At 39.7% G+C, this 12,490-nt stretch overlaps 1 protein-coding gene and 1 non-coding gene across 2 annotated transcripts in view; one reads left to right on the top strand and one right to left on the bottom strand.

Annotated features, from left to right (window-relative positions):
- DNAJC12 (DnaJ heat shock protein family (Hsp40) member C12) overlaps window positions 1–12,490 on the bottom strand; it is a 43,284-nt gene that overhangs the window by 5,643 nt on the left and 25,151 nt on the right. The window contains exons 3-4 of the mRNA XM_003903879.5: window positions 12,290–12,429; window positions 3,340–3,544 (exon numbers count right to left, since the gene is read on the bottom strand). Coding sequence (XP_003903928.1) covers window positions 3,340–3,544; window positions 12,290–12,429 — 345 coding nt within the window. The remainder of the gene's footprint in view (window positions 1–3,339; window positions 3,545–12,289; window positions 12,430–12,490) is intronic.
- On the top strand, window positions 6,259–6,365 carry LOC116269564. Its single transcript, XR_004177189.1, has one exon. It is a non-coding gene; the product is annotated as a U6 spliceosomal RNA (small nuclear RNA).

Raw genomic sequence — 12,490 nt, forward strand, 5'->3', positions numbered from 1 at the left:
ATTTTATTTGTTCTTCAGACACACCAAAGACCACCCATCTGTGTGTATGCCCTGAATTGCAATGTAGTTTTTATATATTTTCCCAAGTAAAATGTTTTACATAGAGATTCGAATCTATATTTTTGTTTGACTTTGACATAATATATATCCACACTGTGGAATGTTATCAGCTGTTAAAAAGCAGGAATTCATTCTGAATGTAAGGATTTAAAAAGAAGTCCCTAATAATAAAAGTTAACACTAAAAAAGTGTTTACGATGTGCCTGGTACTGGTCTAAATATTTTACGTGTGTGTGTGTGTGTGTGTGTGTGAGACAGGATCTCATTCTGTCACCCAGGCTGGAGTACAGAGGTGCAATTGCAGCTCACTGCAGCCTCAACATCCCCCCACACACCCAGGCTCAAGCAACTGGGATTACAGGCACGCACCACCACTCCTGGCTAATTTTCATATTTTTTTAAGAGATGGTTTCGCCATGTTGCCCAGGTTGGTCTCAAACTCCCGGCCTCAAGCAATCCGCCCACCTCACCCTCCCTAATTGCTGGGATTGCAGGTGTGAGCCACTGCACCCAGACAATTAAGTTATTTACTCCTCAAAAAAAAAAAATTCTTATGAGGTAGACACTAATATTTTGACCATTATATAATTAAGAAGACATAGATGCAGAGGGGTTAACTAGCTTGCCCAAGGTCATACAACTCATCAGTGAAAAGCTGAACCCACATTCTTAACCACCGTGTAACACAGAGAAATGTGTACAGTATAACCCCATTCTTTACTTTTAAAGCTCTCATAAGTGCACATATACACACTTGTATTAGCATAGAGAGTAGTGGAAGGAAACACATCTGAGTGTCAGCCTTGGTTACTTCAAGAAATAGAAGCAGAGTTGGTCGGGCACGGTGGCACACACCTGTAATCCCAGCACTTTGGGAGGCCAAGGCGGTGGATCACAAGGTCAAGAGATCGACACCATCCTGGCCAACATGGTGAAACCCCGTCTCTACTAAAAATGCAAAAATTAGCCGGGCATGGTGGCATGTGCCTGTAATCTCAGCTACTCAGGAGGCTGAGGCAGGAGAATCGCTTGAACCCATGAGGCAGAGGTTGCAGCGAGCCAGGATTATGCCACTGCACTCCAGCCTGGCAACAGGGTGAGACTCCGTCTCAAAAAAAAAAAAAAAAGAAAAAAAAAGAAATAGAAGCAGAGAAGGTTGGCAGCCTGGGGTAGACACTAAGTTACTGCCTACATATGATTCTTTGAATTTTTTAACAGCAAGTCTATACTTCTTTTGTTTTTATTCAGTATCTAATGACTATTTTTTTAAAAAGAAGGAAAATTTCCTATAAGAGGGGCTCATGAGGCCTCAGCATTATGCCTGAGTCTCTGAAGTATCTCTCACCCCACCCACACTACACCTAATTCTGGTGTGCACAGACTTGGTCTAAATCTGACAAAAACAGAATGACTCAGGGAACCCCCGGGGGTTCAAGACACACATAACTGAACATTCATCGTGTTTACATGCAGAGGAGTGATTTTACTCCTGTGTTTGCTTAAAACACTGTTTTTCTACATTTCGGGCTTCTCCTTTGATCAGTTTGTTATATTATAACCATTTCCAGTTACTGGGTGATGCAATCAATGTGCAGACTCCACAGCCATCTCTTGGGTAACCAACAGAGACATCTGAATCAAACACTATGAAACTTCATTCCCAGCAAGAAGAGAACATGTAAAAGTTCTCCCCAAAAAGAGATTTGAAGTGACTATTTCTCAAAAGACTATAAGCCACCACAAGCCATCAAACTATCTTCTTTTTAATACAAGTGTTCTAGCGTGTTCAGGAACGTTCTGCTTAAAGGCTAAATTCGAATAGGGTGTTACATCACTACCCTGAGAATCAACACATAATTTGAAGGACAGTTACAATGTGTGTGTATATATAACACATCTAAACTAGTCAGATGGCTAGATAGATTGTCAGATAGACAAATGATACAAACAGCTAACATTTACCTAGGGCTTCCTAGAGGTGAACCGCTGTGCTAAGCATTTTGTATGTATCTCCCCATTTAATCCTCATGGTAACTCTATAAGAAGGTACTATTTTTTATTTAAGAGATGGAGTCTCACTATGTCACCCAGGTTGGAATGCAAGCACCTAATCACAGGAGTGATCATCGCACACAGCAGCCTTGAACTCCTGGCCTCAAGCCAGCCTCCCGTCTCAGCCTCCTGAGTAGCTAGGACTACAAGTGCATGGCAATGCACCTGGATGAGCAAGTACTATTATAATCCCTATTTTATAGATGCAGAAACTGAGGTCTAGAGAAGTTAAGTAACTTTGCCAAGTAATACAGATGATAAGCAGTAGAGCTAGGATGTGAACTCAGGTAGTGTAGCTTGGTAGCCAGGAGGTAAACTTCTATAATACTCTGCTTCAGTGGATTTATAAATGATTCAGAATGTCTAGAGAGCCACTTACAGATAAGGCATTGTTGGGCTGGGCGTGGTGGCTCATGCCTGTAATCCCAGCACTTTGGGAGGCCCACGCAGGAGGATCACCTGAGGTCAGGAGTTCGAGATTAGCCTGGCCAATATGGTGAAACCCCATCTCTACTAAAAACATAAAAATTAGCCAGGCATCGTGGCAGGCGCCTGTAGTCCCAGCTACAGGGGAGTCTGAGGCACAAGAATCGCTTGAACCCGGGAGGCAGAGGTTGCAATGAGCTGAGATTATGCCACTGCACTCTAGCCTAGATGACAGAGTGAGACTCCATCTCAAAAAAAAAAAATTTAAATTAAATAAGGCATTATCACAAGATAGGGCAATGCCTTGGAACACTGACTCTGAAGCCAACCTGCCTTGGTTCAGACCCCTTTCCCTTCCCATACAAGCTGTATGACTTTAAGCAGATTACTCAACCTCCTGGACTTTGGTTTTCTCATCTATAAAATGAGAATAATATTGACATCAGCCTACAAGCTTGTAGTGAGAATTAAATAAGTTAATATATGTAAAATTAATATTAAATGAGATAATACATGTAAACTAATATATGTAAAGAGTGTTCCTGCACATAGTAAACATTCAATCAATGTTAGCTAGTGTTATTTCAGTAAAGCCAAAGACACTGAGAATTGTCTCAAGGTTTCCCTTCTGAGGAATGCCTTCCAGTTTCGGTGTCAATGCTAAGTTTCTTTTAAGATGCTAAACCAATCTTTAAACTTGGCACTGCTGTGCAAATTGGAAAAGTTAAGAATAAATACATTATAAACAAAGCTCTTTAATTTCAGACTTTCTCCATTCTGCAGTTACGTAACATGACTTACTTGAGGAATCGGAATTTTGCGGAGAGACTGACTTCTCCAGGGGCTTGGGTTCTTTCTTCTCCGTTTTCTCTGTGGTTGAAGCCAGCTCCTCTTTCTTTCTTTCTCTTTGCTCATTCCATTCCTCATTTTCAATCTTGTTGGTATGAGTCTTGTCAGATTCTTCCAGCATCAGGTCTTTTTTACCTCTGACGGCCCAGTGCATGGACTAAATTAATGTAAAGCAGAGATACAAAAATTAAATTGATGTTATATGATTTTCTATATTTAAAGTTTGATATGTAGTAACACCTGACCTACTACTGTAGCGCTAACTAACAACATGTTAGACTTGACTATTAACAAGTTACTCAAATTAATCCAAATAGTAATTAATCCAACTATTAATAGTTACTTTTCACCATACACCCTTCTGTACCTTTTTTATTTTCTGTTCTGTATATGTATTTCCTATTAGATCTAAAAATTGGACAGATGGATGAATGGAGAGATGGATGTACGAATTAACAAATGAATACAGTGAAAAAGAGCGCTTTTGATTTGCTGTGTCAAGAATATTTCAAGTGGAATCATTAGCCCTACCATCAACCAAAATAATGCCTAACTATTTCTTAAAACCTCATTTGGATACTGTGGGAAGCTATTCCTGAAGTACTAAGAAACAGTGACATACTGGTTCTATTACCAAAACTCAAGACTAGAGGGAAACATAGCCTTTTAACACCCTAAAATTATAAATATTCTAGCTCTCTGCCCTATTCAAATCAAAGAAGTCATTTATTCCCACCTTCAACCTATCTCTTCCCAACTACAAAGAAGTGTCATCCTGAATCCTCTTCTTCAAATATAACCAGTCCACAGGCTAATCAACCCCCAGATCCAAGAGCCATCCCATAAAACAGTCATTGCCACCAATAAATGTAATCAGCTCTCACCCTAACAAGAAAAAGAATAGAGGCTGGGCGCAGTGGTTCATGCTTGTAATCCCAGCACTTTGGGAAGGCAAGGTGGGTGGATCACTTGAGGCAACCCTGAGGCAAGGGGTTTGAGACCATCCTGGCCAACACGGTGAAACCCCCGTCTCTACTAAAAATACAAAAATTAGCTGGGCGTGGTGGCGCACACCTGTAATCCCAGCTACTCAGGAGGCTGAGGCGGGAGAATTGCTTGAACCCAGGAGGCGGAGGTTGCAGTGAGCCAAGATTGCACAATTGCACTCCAGCCTGGGCAACAGAGCAAGACTCGGTCTCAAAAAAAAAAAAAAAGAAAGAAAAAGAAAAAGAAATGGGAATGAAAGGCACCAAAATGTAACTGTAGTTATATATGTGTAACAGAATTACATCTTTTGTTTTTGTATTTCCCAAATTTTCTATGAGAAGATTATGTATATCTACAATTAGAAAACATTCTATTTTAGGCTGGGCGCAGTGGCTCACGCCTGTAATCCCAGCACTTTGGGAGTCCGAGGCAGGTGGATCACGAGGTCAGGAGTTCCAAACCAGCCTGGCAAACATGGTGAAACCCCATCTCTACTTAAAAAAACAAAAATTAGTTGGGCAAGGTAATATGTGCCTGTAATCCCAGCTACCCAGGAGACTGAGGCACGAGAATCACTTGAATCCAGGAGGCGGGGGTTGCAGTGAGTTGGTATTGCACCACTGCACTCCAGTCTGGGTGACAGAACGAGACTCTGTCTCAAAACAAAAAAAAGAAAATATTCTATTTTTAAAATTAGATGAAGTTTCGATGCAAAAACATTTAAGGAGGGAGATTCCTGGTGCCAACAATATGTGTGGGAAGGGAATAGTTAGAGAGTAAACACTTCAAAACCATTTGCTAAATTGCAAATGCAAGTACTACCCATTTCTCTGTAGATTTTATTTCAAAATAAAAATGTTAATTTTTTAAAGAGGCAATGCCTCAGCTGGTATTAAAAAAATTGACTTTGGTTGGTTTAGATTTGTTGTTTTGATTTGGTTTTTGCATATGCACAAAATAAAAACGGCTGCCAGTGACTTCCTCTGCAAAAGGATACTACGAAGGTTAGTGAAAAACAGGGAATAAGACGTTCAAGAATTCAGGGCCCAGAGAGCTGAAAATGTAAACTGTGAGCTTCACAAGCCAGCAAGGTGGCCTGTACATGATGTGTTGATCTCTGTGCCTCAGTACTTCTCTCTTGAAATCAAAGTACCTGTGGTCTGCCTTAGATAGAATTAATGTCTAATCCACAGTAAATGCTTTAAAGGTTTCAGTGAAAAGATGTTCTGAAATAGTAGTCTTATCCATCTCCTTTGTGAGTAAATCAGAATAAAATATGTTATCATCAGAATCCTACATCTGCTGATCCTCATTAAAGAAATATACAGAAGAAATATCCAAACTGTATCTAACCTCAGATACAAGTGCTTCTCATGCTTTGTAGTTCAATCAAAGGGCTAACATCAGAGTGATGCTAAGCATCACTGTTTGCTGGGACACAGTTAGATAGTCTGCAAATCACTCATTTCTGTGTTCACAAGCATATATCTCAACTCCACAAGGGTATTAGTTGCACAGAACAACATTTAACATCAAGCGAACTAGTCTATTATGGAGCTACTCATTTCAATAGAATCAGCAGCAATAAAAGATATCAAATGACAGCAATTGATACCGACTAAGAGAGAGACTAGAAAGGGGAGAGTCTGTAGAGCAAGATAATAAAATGCACAAGACAGAAAATCTATATATGCATGGAAGGAACTAAAACTAAACAGACAGCAAACCTACGTGCAAAGGCCACTAATCTTAACAGTTTATGAAATTGCTATGTTGTTATTCTGCCTTCACAACTAACTTGTTTACCAGCTTCTTAAATGAGTTGTTTTTTTCTCTAAGAAGTCATTTTCTTACATTCTAGACCTTCGTCAATACTAGGAAATAGAGCTCGCCTCAGCAGCACATATACCAAAATTGGAATGATACAAAGAAGATTATCATGGTCCCTGCGCAAAGATAACAGGCACATTCGTGAAGCATTCATTAAAACACACACACACACACACAGGGAAATAAAAAATTTGGTTTACATTCCAGTAAACATTGGCACAAAAATTTTTTTAAATCCATTGACTTAGATGAGCCATAGATCAGCTAAATAGCTATACAAAATTGACTGGTTATTATTATCCTGGATCAGCGATCACCACAAGTGAATTTTTTATTTGTCAGGGTGATTTCTGACCTGCTTTTGGATAACATCCAATTAAGACAGATTGCCTTTTGAACTAGCAGAAGGTGTTGAATTGCACACTGTTTCCCATCTGGCTGGTGAAACCGTGGCCATGTGGGCATAGTAGGAAGCTTTCCTAATAGGTAGTCTGTGGCCAGTTGGACCCACCCCAGAGACACCTTGCCCAGCTGGGAACCAAGAAACAATCAGCAGACAAACAGGCCCACGTGGGGCTGACCCAACCAGCCCTCCCAGAGGCAATCAATTTGTCAAATGATCAGTTCACCAAAAATGTGTTTCCATTAACTCTTTATAAAATTTGTAGCAACTGAAGTGGCATGAGATAGTTTTAGCGGCTTATGAGAATTTTTCTCAGCCATTCATTTTGACTGTGCCTTTGCTGTGGCTTCTTTTTCCCATAGGCATCCTAAATCCACGCTGCCATATATTTTGGTGCTAGAGGGAGAGCTATCCACACCCTGGGTCTCTGTGGGTAAAACCATTTAGCATGACAAAGATACATTTCCCTAAGATTCTTTGGAATCCTGGGATAACTCTTCAGGTTATCACAGGATCCCAAAGACCTGGATTACTGAATCCTCACTCCAAACCCTTTTTTTCAGACCAATACTACATGTCTAAATTTAAACTGCCAACATATTCATTGACCTGGGTGAGGTCTTAAAATATTTTTATAAATTAAACTATCAGGAGGAACTTCTAGAAAACGAAAAGAGAAATAAATAAGTGGGTAGTAAAGTGACAGACAGTGTGGGGAAAAAATACCAGTTCAGCTGCATCACTCCTGGATGATAGAAATCTGGTATATATACACCATGGAATATTACTCAGCCCTAGAAAAGAACAAAATTATATCTTTTGCAGCAACTTAGATGGAGCTGGAGGCCATTGTTCTACATGAAGTAACTTAGGAATGGAAAACCAAACATTGTATGTTCTCCGTTACAAATAGGAGCTAAGCTATGGGTACACAGAAGCATACAGAGTGGTATAATATACAGAAAGTAGGAGGCTGGGAGGGAGACTGAAGGATAAAAAACTACATATTGGGTACAACATATACTACTCAGGTGATGGGTGCACTAAAATTTCAGACTTCACCACTATACAATTCATCCATGTGACTAAAAACCGTTTGTATTAGTCCATTTCACACTGCTGTAAAGGACTACCTGAGACTGCGTAATTTATGAGGGAAAGAGGTTTAATTGACTCACAGTTCCTCAGGCTTAACAGGAAGCATGACTGGGAGGCCTCAGGAAACTTACAATCATGGTGGAAGGTGAAGGGGAAGAAAGGGTCTTCTTCACATGGTGGCAGGAAAGAGAGAGAAGGGGAGAAGTGCCACACATTTTTTTTTTTTTTGAGACGGAGTCTTGCTCTGTCGCCCAGGCTGCAGTGCAGTGGTGCGATCTCAGCTCACTGCAAGCTCTACCTCCCGGGTCCATGCCATTCTCCTGCCTCAGCCTCCCAAGTAGCTGGGAATACAAGCGCCCGCCACCACGCCCGGCTAATTTTTTGTATTTTTAGTAGAGACGGGGTTTCACCATGTTAGCCAGGATGGTCTCGATCTGACCTCATGATCCACCTGCCTCAGCCTCCCAAAGTGCTGGGATTACAGGCATGAGCCACCGTGCCCGGCCCCAGTGCCACATACTTTTAAACCATCAGATCTCATGAGAACTCACTATCATGAAAAAAGTAAGGGGGAAATCCACCCTCATGATCCAATCACCTCCCATCAGGACCCTCATCCAATTCAATATGAGATTTGGGCAGGACACAAATCCAAACCATAACACCACTTGAACCCCGAAAGCTATTGAAAATTTTTTTAAGTTTTTAATTTAAAAAAATGTGGCACCCCTGAGGCTGTGGCTCATTTGAGGAATTTTCCGAAAGGAAATTCCCAAGATATGATCCTGTGTGTGATGCTACAAAAGTATACTGTGATTTGGCCTGCCTTGTAGGTACAGGGATTAATAATGCTCCCAAACAATGCTTTTCCTTCCAGAGGGATTATACTGTTTAAATAAAAAGCAGAAACACAGGGTTGATGGTGTGAAGGAAAGGGAATTTATGAGATTTAACAATCTAGCCAGGCGTGGTGGCTCACACCTGTAATCTCAACACTTTGGGAGGCCGAGGTGGGTGGATCACCTGAAGTCGGGAGTTTGAGACCAGCCTAACCAACATGGAGAAACCCTGTCTCTACTAAAGATACAAAATTAGCCGGGCATAGTGGCGTATGCCTGTAATCTCAGCTACTCGTGAGGCTGAGGCAGGAGAATTGCTTGAACCTGGGAGGCAGAGGTTGCAGTGAGCCAAGATGGCGCCATTGCACTCCAGCCTGGGCAAGAAGAGCAAAACTCCGTCTCAAAAAAAAAAAAAAAAGAAAAAAAAATGTATAAATGTGCTGGGCATGCGTTTTAGATACATGTCACTGCAATTGAAATAATAAAGTTATAATCATTTTATTGTCAGAATGGCATATATGATAGTCTACCCTTATCCTCAAGGGGTATTCCAAGACCCCATGTGGATGCCCGAACCTTGGGTAGTACCAAACTCTACATATACTATGCTTTTTCTGATATATACACACCTATGATAAAGTTTATAGTTCAACCCCAGTCCAAAACAAGGTGAGTATAGTATAATAAAATATTTTGAGAGAGTGTAAGAGCACATTTATATAACTTTTATTACATATATTGGTATCATTGTTCTAGTTTATTATTAGTTATTGTTACTAATCTCTTACTGTGCCTAATTTATAACTGTGGCCATATGGGCATAGTTCTCATAAGCTGTTAAAACTATCTCATGCCACTTCAATTGCTACAAATTTTATAAAGAGTTAATGGAAACACATTTTTGGTGAACTGATCATTTGACAAATTGATTGCCTCTGGGAGGGCTGGTTGGGTCAGCCCCACGTGGGCCTGTTTGTCTGCTGATTGTTTCTTGGTTCCCAGCTGGGCAAGGTGTCTTTGGGGTGGGTCCAATTGGCCACAGACTACCTATCAGGAAAGCTTCCTACTATGCCTGCATGGCCACAGCTATAAATTAGGCACAGTAAAAGATTGATAACAATAACTAATAATAAACTAGGATAATTATAACAATATATGTCATAAAAGTTATGTGAATGTGCTCTTACACTCTCAAAATATTTTATTGTGCTATACTCACCTATTTTTGGACTGGGGTTGACTGCAGGTAACTAAAACCAAGGAAAGCAAAACTGGGAATAAAGGGGACACTACTGAATACCTGACACAAACACCCTAATGGTGACATTTATCTACAAAATGATAGACATGATCTCTTAGGTGACGAACAATACTAGGTATGATCATTGTTATTAATGTCTCTAGAGTAGCAAATGCAAAATGATGAACAGATGAAATATGCAAAAAGACAAGGCGACAATTAAAATGTTATAGAAAGAAGTGAGGCTCTCACACGCAAAAGTTACTGTAAGGCATAGACAGAAAGGAGGCCGGGGGCGGTGGCTCACGCCTGTAATCCCAGCATTTTGGGAGGCCGAGGCGGGCAGATTACGAGGTCAGGAGATGGAGACCATCCTGGTCAACATGGTGAAACCCTGTCTCTATTAAAAATACAAAAAAAAATTAGCTGGGTGTGGTGTTGTGTGCCTGTAGTCCCAGCTACCCAGGAGTCTGAGGTAGGAGAATCGCTTGAATTCAGGAGGCGGAGGTTGCAGTGAGTCCATATTGCACCACTGCCTGGCGACAGAGTGAGACTCTGTCTCAAAAAAAAAAAAAAAAAAAAAAGAACAAAAAGGAATGAAAGGAAAGTTATAGAATGTCTATCAAATGAGGTATAGAACAGGTAATATTTGGTATATACGATTCAAAGTCCACTGTGGAAGAGAAATAGAAGGATATCAGAAACAATAAGGTTTAGCCCAAACAAAGAAGACTATATGAGAAAAAAAAAATCAATGCTAATTTGAAGCAGAGAGATAGGCATCTCATCATTTTTGTACCACTAATAAAAATAAATTTAAAGCCAAATATAGCCCAGCATACTATTTCAACTTTGCTGACAAGAGAAATGATGCAGCCAGTAATATCTAAAATGTAATTATTGTAAAACCTCGAACAGTTCACAGTTAAGCTACATTCAAAGCAGAAATGATGTGTTTGGAGACAGGAAATTAGTATTTAATGGAAAGATGTTGGCAATATAAATCCAAGTGGGGATTTGGAGAAGAGTTTTTGAAAATACTAAAAATACAAAAAATTAGCCGGACTTGGGGTCGGGTGCCTGTAGTCCCAGCTACTCGGGAGGCTGAGGCAAGAGAATGGCGCAAACCCAGGAGGCAGAGCTTGCAGGGAGCCGAGATCGCGCCACTGCACTGCAGCCTGGGGGACAGAGCGAGACTCTGTCTCAATAAATAAATAAATAAATAGAATAGAATAGAATAGAATAGCAACAGTCAGGAATCCAGTTGCAGTTACAGTGTGTGACACTTAGAAGACAGGGAAATATGGTTATGCAGAGTTGGTAGAACAATATTTAGCTAGTGTCAAAAAGGAATTTTGAATTTACACAACAAAAATGACAAAAATCTTATTTTTCGATACATAAAGTCACAATTTTTTGAAAGATTCCCTCTAGTAATTTTGTGCATTTATACAATAATCATATGGTTAGTCTCTCATAAATAATTAGCCCATCTTAAACAAATCCACATGAATGCACACTTCTTTCCAAAATGCAAAGAAGAAAACAGCTTACACTTTATGTAGAGTGGCTTTAATCATATACTTTGGAATTTTTCATTGCTCTTCCCCATTATTTCAAAAATACCCTTCAGTATTATGGGCCTTTTATCAACAATTTGCTCAAGTCTTCAAAAATAAAAACTCTGAAGAAGGAAATCTAAATGTAACCCTGAAGGACTATAATTTAAGAGATGTGAATCATTTTATACACTAATTCTAATAACTGTCACTGAAAACTTACCTATGAGGTAATTTCTGTATTATAAGTCCCATGTCATAGAAAAATGTTCCAATGGAGAGAATCTAGGTAATAAATCATGCCTAAATATTTAAAATTACATTTTGTCTATAATATACAAAGGTCAATGTTGAACAAAATAAACATATGACAGTAATTAGAGTGAATATTTTGACATTTATGCCTTTTAATGACATGAAGAAGATAACACAATGTTTTTAAAGTCTAACAATTCTTTCACCAGAATGTTTAATAGGAATAATTCATGACTTTCTTTGACTAATCAGATCCTGCCTTTTTAATGAAAGTTCTAAGCCTTAAAAAGAGAACAAGCAAAAAAAAAAAAAGAGAACAAGCTGACATAAATGAAAAAGATGGAGAATATGAATTTACAATGGTTAAAACTCAGCAATTCATGAGCAACTTGAGAAGCACGTTTATTAGAGCTCATAAAACAGTAAGCAATAACAGGGAGTGTGTATACTGAAACAAACAGCCAAAGAGACTGAAAAAAAAATGTAGTCACAGGCTCTTCTGGCACAAATTCATTGCCCCTATTCTGGTTTCTCTTCATGGGATTTATGGACACTAAATTACATCCAGACTCTGCTAACTTCTTGGTTTTCTCCCTCCTATTGCCAAATGACTCTTTAAGCAACTACATGAGTCTAATCCATGGGCATCCCGAGCTTCACAAATTCACGTCATCCCCAGCAAGAAACCCACCGTCTTCACTGAGTCATTCAAAGCTTCCCACTGCTGGAACGGCATCGACATCTGGCTCCTTCGCCAGTGGTCATAGCGAGCTCGACTCTCTTCATTGGTCAGAATCTCCTTTGCCTTCTGCAGTTTCTGAAAAGTCTCCACTGGAAAACAAATCAAGAAATGAGCACTTCTTTCTCGGAGGGGATATTTTAAACTCCAAAA

Source organism: Papio anubis, chromosome 11, assembly GCF_008728515.1.
Source record: "Papio anubis isolate 15944 chromosome 11, Panubis1.0, whole genome shotgun sequence".
Taxonomy (NCBI): Eukaryota; Metazoa; Chordata; class Mammalia; order Primates; family Cercopithecidae; genus Papio; species Papio anubis.